This window comes from Triplophysa rosa, linkage group LG23 (genome assembly GCF_024868665.1).
Source record: "Triplophysa rosa linkage group LG23, Trosa_1v2, whole genome shotgun sequence".
Taxonomy (NCBI): Eukaryota; Metazoa; Chordata; class Actinopteri; order Cypriniformes; family Nemacheilidae; genus Triplophysa; species Triplophysa rosa.
Window position 1 is genome coordinate 10,012,277 of NC_079912.1, and position 16,844 is coordinate 10,029,120.

A 16,844-nucleotide genomic window follows, 5' to 3' on the forward strand; every position below is an offset into this window, starting at 1 on the left:
TTGATAAAAATCAGTTAATAAATCAAGGAGACTCGATGTGATTTAGACTCGACATCTTGGTGGACCGACGTCCTTCGTTATTCATGGTTGAATGTTGAAACACTTAAAGTGATAGTTCACCCAAAAAAGAAAATTCTGTCATCATTTACTCACCCTCTTGTCATTTCAAACCATCTCATAAAGCCTATGTCCAATTTTAATATAGTTGTATGAATGATTGTTTATTTATCATTGGTCGATGTAACTCAGGCGCGTGACAGGCAGATGTAAATTAACCTTCGTATGTATTTCTGCACTTGAACCGCTGTTTAAAGCTGTTGTAATTGCTGTGAAGCGCTAATTCAACACACATCTTCATCTATTCATGGTTAAATCAATGAAGCGCGCGTTGCGATTTAGTTTTGACACACCGCATTGACAAGAGTCTCTATTTTTTATAGCCTATACAGCTGTTCTCTTGATGTTTAGTATACGTATATTTTATTTATTTATCTTCCGTGTTAAATATTCTTTCCACATTGTCTGTCTTTTATATAGGTTTCTAGTCTTTCTGCAAGTCCCCACAAAGTTAATAAATCCCCCATAATTCAGGAGTCATTTACAGAGCCCTGTTTACAGTGCACTACAGAAAAGTGTTTTGTGTCCACTATTACTGCTGACTAACTTGAGAAACATGGAAAAAAAGTTTGAAAACAGCTGGTAAATAAAAAAGGGTTTGTATTATTAATAATACATTAGAATTGGAGGACAAGGTGTATCAAATCATAAGGCAATTTGAGTGTTTATTCATATGATTTTCTATGGCGGTCGTTAGGTGGTACTTGGAACAACAAATTTTATTAAAGGTGGTGCTTGATCTGCAAAGTTTGAGAACCACTGCGCTAGAACATTCCAGCTTTCTGTCTAACCCGCACACTTACTGTACATCTGCTGTATGTACTTTAAGTGATCCAACTCAGAATGAAGGTGTTCAGATCACAGAAGAGCATGTTTGACATCCTAATACTGTCTTGCCACTTTGGACTTGTGTTATGCATGGGGAAAAGTGTGATGTATGAATGTTGTTGCATGCATCAGCCTGTAGAAATGAATACGGTACCTCTCTGGATGTTGAGAAAACTTCTATATCATGCTGACTGGGGAATGCACAGAGACAACACTGAGTTCTCTTCACCTGTGGCCATTGCATCTTGTCCTGTCCTGTATTTCCAGCCAGTATATTAAAGGAATATTTCACCCTGAAACTAAAAGTTTGTTATTATTTACTGTCCCTAAAGCTGTTTAAACTCATTTGATGTTGTTTTTAGTCTGTGAATCAGATTAGAGAAAGTATACATTTTGAAGAATTTCAATACATCTGTTGTATTTAAACTGCTGCAAAATAACAGCATATGAGGTTAAATTGACAAGAGTGAGTAAATAATGATACATTTTAATTTATTGGTTGATCTCATTTAATGTTTGTCCGGTCTGTTGTCCTTCATCTCTCCACTTCATCATCTCTGTTTATCTTTACACTTTTTTCTGTCTGTCTGTCTTTTTCTCATGCTATGCCACTATCATTGTTATATACCCATGATTCCTCTCTCTCTCTCTCTCTCTCTCTCTTTCTCTCTCTCTCTCTCTCTCTCTCTCTCTCTCTCTCTCAGTTCCAGGTGTATTTCTCGTTCTCTTGGGTTCTAAGGGTGTCTCTTTTTGGTGGAGCAGTTCTTGAGTCTGTCTCGTCATTCCTTTCTTCGGTATCCCTGTCTCTCCATCACTTCATGTTGGTTCAGGAGGGGCTCAGTGATCGTGCCCTAGAGCAGAAGCTTCTGTTACTCTCCTCTTTCTTACATCAGGTGAGATACATCATCATCAGATGTTGTTTGAGGTTGAATCAGGCACAAACACTCTCAATGTGCAGTCCATTTATGTTCAAACCTTACTGTGATCTTTTGCAAATGCATTCACATGCTAAGATACAAATCTAAAGAGATCGTGTTCCTGCTCTTGCATGTTGTTCTGGTGGTGCTAATACTACTGTATGAGCAGAATATGATGGTGTTTACCAAAACATTTGCTTGTTTCTCCCCAGCTAACAAAAACATGTAAGAAAGAACGTTTTGCTAACATTCGAATTACGTTATAATAACGTTACGTGAATATTTTAAATGTCCCATTAACAATGTAACTTTTACGACTTAAAACGTTGATGGAATGCTTATTAAACGTTACTGCAAGAATTTTTTTGATAACTGTAATAAAACCTTTAGAGAATGTTGGCCAAAGTTAGAGAATATATCATAAAAAGGAGAGCGCTTAACCTGCAGAAATAGTGTTTGTCCACTTCAGGAGATTAAGCTAAATATGTTTTGTGTTAGTTATGTGCACACTTTTTTGCTTTAAAGGTAATCACACAGTGGAAAGGACCTAAACATGTCATATACGCATTGTCGGGAGTTTGCATGTGGATGGATTAACTGTACTATTTATTTTATTTTCAGATCAGAATTCTGAAAATATGTGTGCGCATACGTACATGAGCTCTGAGTACTTACTGTAGATACATACGGTATATACTGCATACATAATACAAGAAGTAGAACAGCTAAATACATCAAATGAAAGCAAAATTGAGTAATACACATAAGATGTAATTTGAAGAGTTATTTACAGATGTGCATAGTAAAGTAAAATATTATTACGTGTTATATTTGTATTGTGTTGGTCTGGCTGTGGTGCTGTTGATGTGTATCTTGGTAGGATGTGTGTTTGTGTGTCATCTTTTGACTTGACACTTCTGATTTCATGGGTGGGGGTTGAATTCAATAAGCACTGTAAACCTACCTGCTTTTTGTATGTGCCTTCATCATACACGTCCGATTCTCAAGCACACACGGTCCTTTTCATACTTAGAGACACACGTGCTCTGAGAAGTGCGTTTGGATCAATTATTCCTCTGATCAAAGCGTAAACCAACCATTAATTGATTCCTCAAGTAGTCATTACTGAATCACACAGCTCTTCTCTTTCTTCTTACTTCTTTCATTCTCACTTTCTCATCTTGAAAAGTCATTTCATCTTATGATTTTACCCCTTTTCATGTGTTCTTACTGTCTTACACACGTCCACACACGTCGATGTACGTCTAATATTGATGGCTTATTTGTATTCTAGCTGAACCCTTACATTTGTTATATTTTTAAAATAGTATTGACAAAAAAAAAGAAGCCGTTCCCATCTCTTTCACAGTCTTGTGATGACGTGTGTTCTGGTGTTCTAGTTTTTAGTGTGGAACGCACGCTCGGTCACGTCATGTTTTTTTGCACGTTGTCTCTTGAAAGGCACTTATCACCCAAAAATGAAAGTAACCAAATCATTGCCAAACCTGTCGTATGCATAATTTGGTTTTGGAAAAACAGCAGAGGGGAACATTTTCAGTGAGAAATGTCTTAAATTGTGGCATGTTTCATACACAAACCTTTCATATGTGCTGGATGAGGGGAGAATTCTTCTGTATTTAATTTAGAATTTAGCAGTCAATGCGGTTGAGAGCTTCATTTTATTTCTGTACGGTATATTTCCTACCTGTTAGACAGGTAGAAAGGGCACACGCAGGGGTTAAATTGGGCCGGGGCACCCCTCAAAATCCCCCACAGAGCCCCGGCACATAACAAATCCCAATTTAACCCCTGGGCACACGTTTGTTATAATGGGTTTAATTTGTGGAAAAAATAGTCTATTTAATAGGGACATCAAATGCAGTACTAATATCAGAATGTTGGCTTTCATGTATAAAATGATGCTGTTAAAGAAATCTGTTTTTACATTAAATAATGTGAAATTATTAGTATGTAAAAGAATATTTAAAAACATCAATGTTATGTGCAATTAATCGCGATTAATCACAGAAAAAATGTGTGATTAATTAGTTCATTTTTTAATCGATTGACAGCACTACAAAATAGACTTTTAAGGAATTTATTTGACAAAACAATTTGCCAAAAATGGCAATCTATTAGAAGATAATGTTTTATTCTAATTTAGAAAAAATATACAGGAAATAGTAGTAGCAATGTTTTGTGTTATTTTATTATTTTTTGTGCAAAGGCTTTTTAACCGTGCAACATACAAATTGTAAATAAATTTGTATTAATATATCTTAATAAATTTGGGCATCGCGAATTGCAACCAACGGCTCACTCCACCCATCCCTTTTTCGAAGCACTACGTAGGCCGAGAGAGGATTAAAATGTCATCACGTTTTCGCTTCTTTCCCGAAAGAGATAACGTATTTACTAGGGATGTAACAATAATATTGATATCGTGTTATCGCAATAGCAAAATTGTCTCAATATTATCGTGGTCACATGACTGTATGAAACGATAGGTCTTCCGGGCCTAACATAGAGAATGTTAGAAAAAATAATCAGTGTTGGGGAACGTTACCTTTAAAAGTAACTAGTTACAATACTGAGTTACTCTATAAAAAAGTAACTAAATACGGTACTTGGGTACTTTTTGTGGAAAGTAACTGAAAGTACTTTTGCGTTACTTTTTCTCACCTAACTGATGCTCATGCTTTTCCAGACTTTGCCGTTCTTTAGTGTTTAACACTGTAATGTATTTAACAATCTTGTATAGTCTATAACACACCTTTATTTTCTTTAAAAAACACATTTCAAATATTTCCTGACCAGTAGTCCTCCACCTCATCAGAGCTCTGCCTACTGTTGACACTGCTAACTTCGGAATTTCACTTCTGCAGTTTAAAAAATGTTCATATAAATCAATAATTAGACTGAAAAGTAACTCGAGTTACTTGAAAAACAAAGTAACTCGAGTATTGATATGTAAATTTATTAAGTAATTGCGTTACATTACTCGTTACTTTAAAAGTAATCTGATTACGTAACATGCGTTACTTGTAACGCGTTACCCCCAACACTGAAATTAATAGAATTATTTTATTTTATTTTATAAAATATATATAATATTTGACCCATCTCATACTATAACTCGTCATACCTCTAAGCAACATCATTATGATTAGAGGATAAAGAAAAGAGGATGCTTATGGCACGTTTTCAAGTCATCATTTGTAATTTTAAATATTGCAATAAATATTGTACCTTGGACTTTATATCGAGGTATTATCGTACAGTGAGATTTTGATATTGTTACATCCCTAGTATTTACGAAACGCGTTCTGTAGAGCAGTTCGTCTGTTCAGGGCTACTGTAGAAACAACATGGTGACATGTCAACAACATTCCATGTAAGGGGACCTGTGGTATATGTAGATACGTAGATATAGCTTATTCTAAGGTAAGAAAAACACCACCTCTGAACACAGTTATGTATATTAGATTGCATTTCTGTCAATAGATCCTCCAAAAAACTACACACTGGTCCTTTAATACACCCTCAAATAACCCTTAACCTGTGATGTATTAGAGCATCTCTCATCCTCTTATCCTCCTCATTGATCCAACATCTTGAGCATGACAAGCAATATGTCCATGCCTAATTATCAGTGTAAGCAAGGTCTCTGGTAGCTATGTGTAAAGTGTGTTATACACAACAGTTGAATGTGAACACCAAAAGCACTGACATTCCATTTACTTCCTTTTTATATTCCATCATTGTTTTCTGCTCTCTTTCTCGTTCATATGTATATTAAGAAGTACTCGGCTGCGTCCTTGTGCAGCATCACCACCGAGGTTCTGAAGGTTTTAAACGCCACAGAGGAATTGCTTGGAGAGGCAGAAGGCAAAGTTCACGACCCCTCTCCAGCTGGCACGCCATTATCTTCTGGCACAGGAAACAAGAAGTTGGACCAGCACCTCACCAAGATGGAGGAAAATGTGAGATTGATGAATTACAAACACGATCCAAAGAGAAGTATTTCAATTGCTTTTGCTCCTGTTGTACTTCATTTTATTACTAAGGTTGCTTTTAAAAGAAATCAAAGATCATTGTGTTCTAATTCTGTGGGGAAATTAGTTTTTGAATGCTGCAAAAAATGTTTATTTGCTGTTTGGTCATGTTTCATTTGTAGTCAAATTTAATATACTGACTCAAATGCAATTCAGAAATGAATCTCTTACATTCTAATGAACCTTTGGAAGCATCGGTTTGTTGTCGTTTGTTTGGTGTGCAGGTGTATTTGGCTGCAGGTGCGGTGTACAGCCTAGAGGGGGCGCTGATCGACTTAGAAGAATGTGCTCGCGGCATTAGCAGCTCCACCACAGAAACCGAACTGGCTTTCCTGGAAGACCAGGTGGCCACAGCTGCCGCTCAGGTGCAGCAGTCTGAGCTCCAGGTGTGTATGTGATAAAGCAGTCATTAATGTCTTATTGACACAGTACTACAGGTGTTTACACGCAGTGTGCGAGTGGAGCTTGTCTTTGTTCTGTTTAGATCTCTGATATCGAGGCAAGAATAGCATCCCTCAAATCGGCAGGTTTAAATGTGTCTACATGCACACGGTTTTCAAAGTACAAGTCTAAACCTAAGGTGAGTTTCATCCACACCTTGTTATTACATCAACAATGAACTTGTGTGTCGTTTTTCTGTGTGATATGGGTTTGGGCATAAAGCATGTTGACATTGTGTGGTTTTTAATATTGTACATATATGTGGAATAGTAACGGCGTTTTTCTGTTTCAGCCCCAGACTCTGGACTCTTCTCGACATCAGAGGAGAAAACTTCCTGCACCTCCTCTCAGAAGTCTGTCAGCAGGTTTGAACACACTTACATAGACTAATATTAAGCTGTGATTCTCCTGTAAGCGTTCTGACATTAAAAGCTCTTTTTATTGTCAATTAACACAAAGCTTGCGTAAACTACAGCTTTGTAAGACTTAGGATGTAGTTCACAACTTGCACAAGCTGCTTTTATGAGCTTTTTTAAGGTCCAGTGAATGAGTTTTAGCGGCATCCAGTGGTGAGGTTGCGAATTGCAACCAACGGCTCACTCCACCCCTCCCTTTCGAAGCACTACGGCTGCTGACACAGAACTAAGATTTCGTATAAATGAAACTCACTCCCCTGTTGAAAAAAACAGCATATGCTGGTTAGGTAGGTTTTGAAGCATGGTAGCAAAGCAGCACATGACCAGCTTAAACCAGCACAAACCAGCTAGCATGCTTCAAAACCTACCTAACCAGCATATGCTGTTTTTTCAACAGGGTCTATAGAGCAGTTTGTCTGTTTAGGGCTACTGTAGAAACAACATGTTGAATTCCATGTAAGGGGACCCGCGGTGTATGTAGATAGAAATAGCTCATTCCAAGGTCATACAAACATAACGCTTCATTATGTAAGGTCTTTATACCTCTGAACACATAGTTATGTATATTATATTGCATTTCTGTCAATAGATCCTCCTTAAAGGCGGGGTAACCGATTTCCGAATTACGGTTTAGACAACTGAGTCAGGCCGAGTACCAAAACAACCTCGTTGCCAATCAGCAGTAAGGTGCACAGTGCACAGGACGGACATTAGCCGAGCGCTGACGAAAGCGAAAGATGGGGGTAGGGTTGTGTTTGTTTTGGTGATTTGAACATCAACAACGGCTAAGAGAAATCGGACACCCCGCCTTTAATCTTCCACATTGCAAATCCATTTGAAATATAATGTGTCAATATGTAAAGCATCAGATTTGATCTCAAGTTGAATGTGCGAGTCCGGTCATATACATTAAATCTAAGACCAATACATTCATTTTACATTTTACATTTACATTTTATTTCTACATTATTTTCAAAGAATATTTGAATATATAATATCCTTTACAGATTTTGTTGAAATATTTCTGCTTTCGTCTCGATTTTATCATCGGACCATCATGTGCTGCATGTTGCGTATGTGTGACCGTACCTCATGAACCTTCTAACATCCCTGAGGCATCATTTCAGTCTGCTTCAATGAAAAGAGCACCTTTTTCCTCTGACGTTGAGCAGGGGGAGACATAGAGAAATAAACATGTTGTCACGCCAAGTGACACATTCTGATTTTAAAAGAAAGGTGGAATGGGTAACCACTGAAAAGGTGCGAGACTTAATGCACCATGTAGAAGAAAAGAGGACAGGGTCCATTAGAGAAGAAACAGTAAGCCGACTGGCAGTGTTATTTCTTCTCCTCTTTTGTTTTATCTGTTAATTAATGGTGTTTCTCTTTAGCCCCGGCCATTGATATGATCATGATTCATATTGATTCATTTATTTCACATTACCTGTTGCTGCATCTTGAAAAGATAAATCTCACTTATTCCAGTTTAGCTGTTAGTCACGTAAGCCTACCAAAAGCTGGAGATGATGATGGCCACCTTGTAAGAGGCTAAAGTGGTTCTTTTATATAGTCAACATTGTTGGAAGGCTGTTTTTCCTCAATACTCTTTTATACAGTTTAATATGATCTGCATGATTACATCAGAAAGTTGGTTAGTGAAATTAAAGGAACAGTTCAGCCGAAAATGAAATATTAAAAAAATTATTTACTCACCCTTATGTCATTCTCATCCCTTATGACTTTCTTTTCCATTTAGCAAGAGCAGATACATGACTCATGCTCTGCAAGTCATACCATGACTAAAATTTAAAGGGATAGTTCACCCAAAAATAAAAATTCTGTCATATTTTATTCACCCTCATTTTGTTCAAAACCTGCATGACTCTTTCTTCTGTGGTATAAAGAAGAAATGTTGAGAAATAGGTTTTTGTCTATACAATGGAAGTCAATTGGGGCCAACGTTGTTTGGTCATCAACATTCTTCAAAATGTCATCTTTTGTGTTCTGCAATAGAAAGAAAGTCATTTTCAAGTCGAAGTCAAGTTCCGAATAACATGAGGGTGAACTATCCCTTCAAATAAATTTCCACAAAATAAGTTTATGACAATTTATCCTTGGTCAACATCTACAGCCATGAAAAAGTCCATCAAGTGTGTGATGCATACTAAAATATGTCTAGTATGTATTTACTAAGAGGTTGTTTTGAATTGCTTCCACACAGAAACGGAATTTAAACCCGAGCCACAGGTGAGATCTATGAGGCCATGGCAAGAGAATATGTGACCTCCACGTTTCTGGCTCCTTATAACTTCACTGTTTGACTGCTAGGACCATCAGGCTGTTCCACACTAGTGCCTTGATCTAACTTTTGGTCCTCCAATATGATCAGCATTAATGCGACTAGACATCCCCGGGCTCATAACCGGAGCTCTGTGCTCCAGTAACCAGGGCAACCGCATCTGTTTCTCTCTGCCTTAAAGAAGACCACACACCTCCATGAACCACCACAGAGGGTTGTCATTGTAATTTTAGCATTCTACACGTGTACCATAGGTGGACAATGGTAAATGTTAGCATTCTGGGACCTTGACCTTCTTTCTCCTGTTTTCTGAGTGTTGTACGTGTCTGTATGTCGGAAATGTGAATGAATAAAAAGGCTGTACCATATTTGGTAAAAGTTTTAAGTGTATGAAATGTCCATGTGAAAGTAAACGCAAAATATCTGCAGGACCCTTTTGAGTTTCATCTATATATCTTCAAAGGCAGTTACCATTAACATATTTCTGTTTCTTCTCATATCTGGCACAAATGACTCAGGTTTCTTTTTTGTCATTTAATGTAGCTAATGAAATTGTGTTCAGCATCTAAATCAACTAAAACAATTCTAAGACTTGCATTTTGCATGTCATTTGTTTTAGACAAAGTGTCAAGTATTATTGGAAAGTACTTGACCATCTTGCCATATAATGAGTTGCACATGCACATGTGAGTGTGTGTTTGCAAAACCATAAACCCCCCGTGTATTCACACACTTGTGTCCAAATTAACCCTGGATATCCGGTGACCTCTTGAGTGGGAATATCAAATGACTGCCTCATTATTGGCCAACATTCCATCTCAGTAAAACACACTTCAGTAAATTACCCACAAGTGATGTGTACTGTACTGTCATGATTCCTAATATCATTTCATTAATCTGAAATACCCTGCAGTTACATCACGTTCTGCATTGCTTCAGTATTAAAGTCAAACTACAAAAATAAGAACGTATTTACTAAAGTTGAAAAGTATGTGGATGTGCTGTAAAATACTCACACACAAATTGGTTTGCACATGATCATTTGATATACTATGCCTGAATACAACCATTAGCAAAATATCACTGTAGCACAGTATTAAATAAACCCAGTATTATCACTGTGCTGAGATAAAAACAGCTTTATGTACGTTATTAAATTGCCACAAGATCATATTCATGTTTGTTATTATATTAGATAACATTTTATTTAAAGTTATTGTATAAAGCACGGATGTCCATCTATGTTATTCAGAATCAGAATCAGAAGAGCTTTATTGCAAGTGTGCTTGCACACACAAGGAATTTTCTTTGGTGTTGGAAGCTTCTAGTACAGACATTCAACACAATGACAATACACATATAATAAGATTTACAGTCTAAAAGATTCTAAATTGTGCATATATAAAATAAAGACTAATTTTATGGAGAGTTATCAAGTGACAGGTAACATTATATGACACATTGCATCATTCTTACCGTGTGACAAGACGATACGTGTCGTCTATCAAAACACACTGATTATTGGGTTTATTCGAATAATAGATTAACTTCCGACAAAAAAAGAAATTACAGTCATTTTCCGTCATCTTTTGGTCCTCCGTTTAGAACTTTGTTTTATGTTTTATGACATTACAAATTTTACCTCATTTGAGGAATTCCACTGAAAGGATTTTTCATCTTTTTTTTCACTTTTTGAAGCCAATAGAAAGAAATTTGGTTTGCATCTTCCTACTTTGTCATTCTCCTTTCCGTAGTTTTTAATGTCTCAAATGGGTCCTGCTCCCTGTTATTGTCTATGGCAATGTTTGTGACTATAAGCATGTATTACATTTCTAATAGATGTAAAAATGACCTATGAAAAGCACAGTCAAGAAATATAAAAGTGTCCTACAGTGTCATGTATTTTTCTACGTATATTAAACATTGAATGCATACTGTATTTGCATTTTAATAAATTGCAAAAAGAGAAGAGACAGACATCTAATATGTTAGTGTATTTTGGGTTTGTCATGATAAATAGAATGAAAGGACATTAGCCTGTCAGAACAGCATCGTTGTGTATTCCAAGTTAAAAGCAGGAACAGAAAATCTTCTGAAAAAGCCAATGAATTTTCACGTGCCAAATTGCTTCTGACAGCAACAGTGTTCAGCCATACATAAATAAAATTTGCATTCCTGAAAAGACTGAGAACTCCGTTTGTTTCTTGTGAATCATATTTTATCACAATTCAGTTGTGGATGTATTTTCATAATCCATTGTAATTTATCAATAGTGGAAGGGAGTCAAACATATACATTTGTCAAGTTATTTATTAATATAGATTGCATTTGTAGTATGTACAGATATTTTCATTTGCCAGTCATTTTATTTGAAATAAATGTTGGGGTACACATAGCCAGAGAGATCATGAGAAAACAGAACAGTTACACACAATACACTTCAGTATCACAGGCAGATGTAGATGTAGGGATGAGGAGGTTAAGGTAACCAGTCTGAATCATCCTGTGCCAGCGCACTACGCAAGTTCTCTTTATTCCTGAGAGTGTTTAACAGAAGCTCCAGAGACTTAACCACAGGCTGTAGACCGCTTCCACTCAGTCTCTTCCCAAACCGCCCGATGGGTCTCACACCACGCCCCACGTACCAGAACGGGTCAATCTCTGGACCTGATTCAGATACATCCAAGAAGTATATTTTGCAAAGGCTACAGTCTAAAATGTTTTTTTCAGCAAAATATTTCATTTTTGCTGCACATGCTTACAACCAGTATTTTTAAAAATCACACAAATCGTTTTTTTAAGATACATTTTGTAACTTGTAACATTTTGTAATGCTTTATTGCAGTAGCCTAATATTGCTTATTTAACTTTATACTACAGTTTACACAAAATTACAATAAAAACATTTCAGGTAATCTGAAAAATGTTGTCTAGCGTCATGTGTATTAGAATAGACTGTACAATTACTCACTTCTGTTATCGACGTTGTGGACGATGTGGAGGTCGTGCTCTACTGTGGTGCCGTGTGCGGTCGCAGTGGCGGACAGGATGAGCAGCACCAGGAACGCGACGCCCCCCAAACGCGACGCAATCAGGCACTTTGTTACCGGCTGGGCTAACGCGTCAGGCAGCATGCTGGCTCTTGATACAGGGCACTGGAAAAGATGATTAAGAAGGTAAATCTATTTGCAGTTGTTTAATTAACAAGTCGTGTCCCTTAGCAAAGTTAATCATGTTTTTTTACAATAACCAAGTTTGGTAACCAAAATACTACACTTTACTAAACTTAAAAAAGACTTTACCACACTTTACCTAGAATAAAACCATAGCTAATTTGCATAAGCATGTAATACGCACCAGACATAACAATGCATTTAATGACTAAATGTTACCTTTGTTTAATAGATTTATGACGTTCTTTGCACTTTCACACAGTACGCATTTTGCTTTCAAAATACTTTAAGACAGAATAGACATAACGCCTCGAGACTCGCACTGTAAATAGTTTTTACACCGCGTATTGAAGCGCAACGCTCATGGCGCTGGAATCGACGCAGCGGCCACAGGCGCGTTTGACGCGTGTGCACTTAAAAACATTGCAAACGTAACGCAAAATAGGCTTCTGTTTGAACTCATCCTTACGAAACTTTTTGCACTAGGCTAACTATATCCAAACATTCCTGAAGTACAATTGCAATATAATGTAGCTGTTTGAAAATATATTTATTTAACTAATCACTTTTACTTAATTGCGTTTAAATAAACAACAATTTAAGAAAATCCTTTGCTGAGGAAATGAATAGAGTTGATGGACTTACATGTGTCTTTGGACGCTTGTTGTTCAGTAACAGGTGTTTCTGGGCTCCCGTCTTCTGTCTTCGTATTTCAGAAATGAGGATGTTGTGCTTATATATCGTAAGGGTCTGTGACAAAATGGATTAGATCGCGTCAATCTCACAGGACTTGCCTCCCTATACCCCTCCTACTCCTCTCATCCCCATCAGTTTCTTCTCTCTCTACCTCTTTGATCCCTGACTTGTACCTATCAAAGTAGAAGAGTGATGGGAGAGAGCTCGTTCAGACACGCCCTGACTCACTTTATCAGCATCTATCTGACACACACAAAACATTAACTTCTTTAAGAAACACCTGTAGGCTATGTTTCGGATTCAGAGATTCACTTATAAGCAACAATTATAGGCAAAATGTATGAGCTATTTCAACCATGTTAATGATAAATGCACAGTATACAGTGTTTAAACATTGATGTATTTTACTCATGCATGACAGTAACACATTGTAATACATTTAATGAACATTGACAAACATGCTATAAAGACGGTTAACAGATCAGATGTTCAGGTATATTAATGCATATTTAAAATGCATATTTTGTCATCAATTTATTCTTATGTCTTTCAAAACCCAGATGACTTTCTTTTCTGAACACAAAAATGTATGTTTTTCCATTTGCATATAGTGTTGAGGCTGAAACAGTTTGTTTACATGCAAATCTAATTGTTTTTAGGACATTGATGTCTAATGTGAGCAAAAAAAAGAACACCGTAAGAAAAACAACAATGGTAGTCAAAAGTGCCCCAGAACTGTTTGCTCTACATTCTTCAAAATATCTTCTTTTGTGTCCAACAGAACAAAGAAATGAATAAAGTAATTTTTCCTATGGTTGTCAATAGTCCCTTTCACACATATAGTCTTTACTGGTAAATTGCAAGAAAATTGCAGTTAACAGATCATGTGTGAACAGGACATTTAAATTCGGTACTTCCAATTTTCCAGTAATAGAAGTAGTGGCCCAATCATAACACTCAAACATTTCTGCACTGAAGTTGTTCAAAACAGTGCCAAACACTTTCTCATGTATTCACCAAACTGCTCACGTCCCTCGTGCACTCTCTGTGTATCTGTATGTATGAACATTACTGTTTCTGCTTGCAGTTTTTTGTCTTTCCTCTCTGCATTTGTCCTCATATAGTTCAGGTCAGTTTTAAAGTTTTCTATCTCCATGTTGTAACGCAAAATTCGGATGTGTAGAGAAAGAAGTAAAATTACCAGAGAAAAGTACTGACACGAAGCAAAAGCTGTAATACTTCCTTCGAGTTTAATAAGGCTCCCAGCTAACATAAGGCTGGCGGACCAGTGGCGGGCCACCTGTGGCAAAGTTGGCGGTCCACCGGCAGGAACCACCTGCGGGCCACTGGCTTTTTGCTCATCGTTTTTCCAGCGGCCCTCCAGCGGCAGCCGGCATATTTCCGCCGGTGGTCTGCTGCTAAGCCACTGGTTTATCATTAATGTTTGCAGGCAGCCCACGGTTTATAATCGTTAAATCATGCTAACCAAAATGTCATTCAACACAAAAACCAATGTTCAATAACAACTGCAAATTTAATATTTTAACACATCAAATACATTACAGATTAAATGTGGGGAGGGTGGGTGCATAATCTGGCAGGGGAGCATTTCTCGGCATTACACCGGATCCAGCCATGAGATAGCTCATTAGTGAAGTGAAGTGAAGTGATCTATTAGTCAGATATGGTGACCCATACCCGAAATGTGACCTCTGCTTTTAACCCATCCAGAGAGTAGTGAACACACGCACAGCAAGTCGTGAACACACGTACACCCGTAGATATGCATACAGGCCAGCTGTCATTGGTTTAAACTTGCTGCTTGTCAGTTCCTGGTCCTGCCCAGTTTCCATGGTAACTTTTCTCCGCTCCAGTGTGTGACACACATTCAGCGTGCAACGCACACCCATTAATACACGACAAACTGGGATTAATATATAAATTTAACAATATAAAATCTCATAAATTATTATTAAATTGCAAATTAATATCCTTTTTATTTAAAAAAAAATTATATACATACACTAAAATTTGCCTGTTAAATAATTTAGCCAGTATTCCATCAATGCCTTTGACTGTATTTATAAAAATGTCCTGTAAGAGTTTAGAAGAACACTATCATTTAGCCACTGCTGTACCAACAGAGGCCCGACAGTGTGCCGACGGTGGTCCGACTGCGTTAAGCCGCTGAATCTATGCCGCCCCAAAAACCGCCGGTGGACCGCCAGGTCATTGTTTGCTGGGCTGCTTGTGCATCGTCACAGTCATCAGCATACATGCAGATTCAAGCGACAAAACATAAAAGGTATCCAACTTCGGTCACAGAAACGAAGCCGGTGTAGTACCGAATTTCGACTCCCCGTGAGATTTTGACTCCCCTACTTCTGATTGGTTCATTCACTTAGGATGCTGCTTTGTGATTTATCCCTATCTCTAAAGCCCGCCCCCCACACCCAATCCTAACCCTAACCTTCGTAGGGGAAAACAGAGGAGTCATAATCTAACACCGGCGAGCAGTTCGCGTTAGTTCTCCCCCCTTTGTCTTGACATGCCGTTTTACGCATGCGCAGATGTTTATTACAGTAAATACATGAAGTGACCGTACGTACACTGTCTACCCCACACACGAGCAGCACGGCGCAGTGTTGGGTTAAGAGCAAATGTATGACCCAAACATCAACAACACGTTCGTTCACAGCAAAATCACCAGTGTTAAAAATGGTCAAATGAACTCTCACAATGTTTATATAAGATTTTGCTGTGTTCGAATATAAAATCACACCCCCACCATATTTTCAAACATAACTCCGGTTGTATTGCAGTATAAGGAAACGTCTGCTTGATGACATCATATTACTGGTATTTTGAGACAGCTGTGTGAACGCTATCTTACCGGTAAATTAACAGAATGCCATTGCTTGTGTGAACAGCACATTTGTGTATTTACTATAAATTTACCAGAATGACTTGACCAGTAATTTACCAGCATTGCTGTGTGAAAAGGGCTAATGGTGGCCAAGAACTGTTCTTCCAAATATCTTTCTCTGTGTTCATCAGAACAAAGAAATGTATACAGATTTTGAACAACTTGAGGGTGAGTAAATAAAGACTGAATTTTTATTTTGAGTAAACTGTTCCTTTAAATAATCCCTTTTATTATAAGATAATAAGACGAGTAAATGAACATATTGTTAACATAGCTGTGTAATTTCCTGGGTTTCATTGAGACTGCATGTTCGACAGATTTATTTAGAGGCTTCACCCTAAAAAGACAGCATGTTCAATCACTCCCATTCACCCCGTGCTGTTTTGGGGATGTTTAGGGTGTAAATCTTAGCCTACACAGAGAGTGGGTTGATACAAGCATTGATCAACTGTAGTTTACTCTGCACTAAAATCCAGACAACCAGCCATTCTCGCAAACTGTTCAATGAACCATTATCTGCGTCTAACCAGTGTGGGTGTGTATGTGTATGTGTGTGTGAGCAAGCATGCGTTTCGGAGACAATTATTGCAAAGGCCTGCGTCACCATGCAACGGTGCATTTCAAAATGCACACAAACCTTTGATTCATTCCTGACTTATGTAATATATAGAGGCTCAAAGAGACAGTTATTCTATTCTGAATCATATTTCACATCTGTACTATATATACCGCAAGCAAAATATGTTTAAGAAGTTTATTTATATATTTTCTGAATTCTATATAGATTTGCAAATATACTTTGCCATTAACTTTAATAATCAAGTGGGATTTCTGGATGAACAACAGATGGTATGTCCTACAAATAGATCTGATCTCATTCCCAAATTCCATTAAGCGATGTAAAAACTGAGAGCTGTGGTAACATCTTCAGGAGACTTGTCAAGGTGTTGTGATGTCAAGCCCTTCAGATGTCAAG

At 37.5% G+C, this 16,844-nt stretch overlaps 2 protein-coding genes across 2 annotated transcripts in view; one reads left to right on the forward strand and one right to left on the reverse strand.

The window, feature by feature from the left end:
- The window catches only part of myripb (myosin VIIA and Rab interacting protein b), a 110,236-nt gene extending 98,981 nt beyond the window's left edge, over positions 1-11,255 (forward strand). Inside the window, 6 exon segments of the mRNA XM_057322850.1 lie at positions 1,776-1,838; positions 5,666-5,845; positions 6,142-6,303; positions 6,402-6,497; positions 6,651-6,723; positions 8,996-11,255. Of these exon segments, the coding sequence (XP_057178833.1) occupies positions 1,776-1,838; positions 5,666-5,845; positions 6,142-6,303; positions 6,402-6,497; positions 6,651-6,723; positions 8,996-9,057 (636 nt within the window). The 3' untranslated portion in view covers positions 9,058-11,255.
- Positions 11,256-11,365: 110 nt separating this feature from the next.
- On the reverse strand, positions 11,366-13,013 carry prlh2 (prolactin releasing hormone 2). Its single transcript, XM_057322852.1, has 3 exons — positions 12,892-13,013; positions 12,045-12,228; positions 11,366-11,740 (listed from the first exon to the last, which is right to left on the reverse strand). The coding sequence occupies exons 2-3, from the start codon at positions 12,205-12,207 to the stop codon at positions 11,553-11,555; spliced, it is 351 nt and encodes a 116-aa protein (XP_057178835.1). The 5' UTR covers positions 12,208-12,228; positions 12,892-13,013; the 3' UTR covers positions 11,366-11,552.
- Positions 13,014-16,844: the final 3,831 nt, after the last annotated feature.

Bases quoted from the DNA above. Each gene is read 5' to 3' on its own strand.
- prlh2 (XM_057322852.1), bottom strand. From the start codon at position 12,207: ATGCTGCCTGACGCGTTAGCCCAGCCGGTAACAAAGTGCCTGATTGCG. The intron at 11,741-12,044 runs GTGAGTAATTGT...TATCTGAATCAG, and splicing joins CCACAACGTCGATAACAGAA to GTCCAGAGATTGACCCGTTC.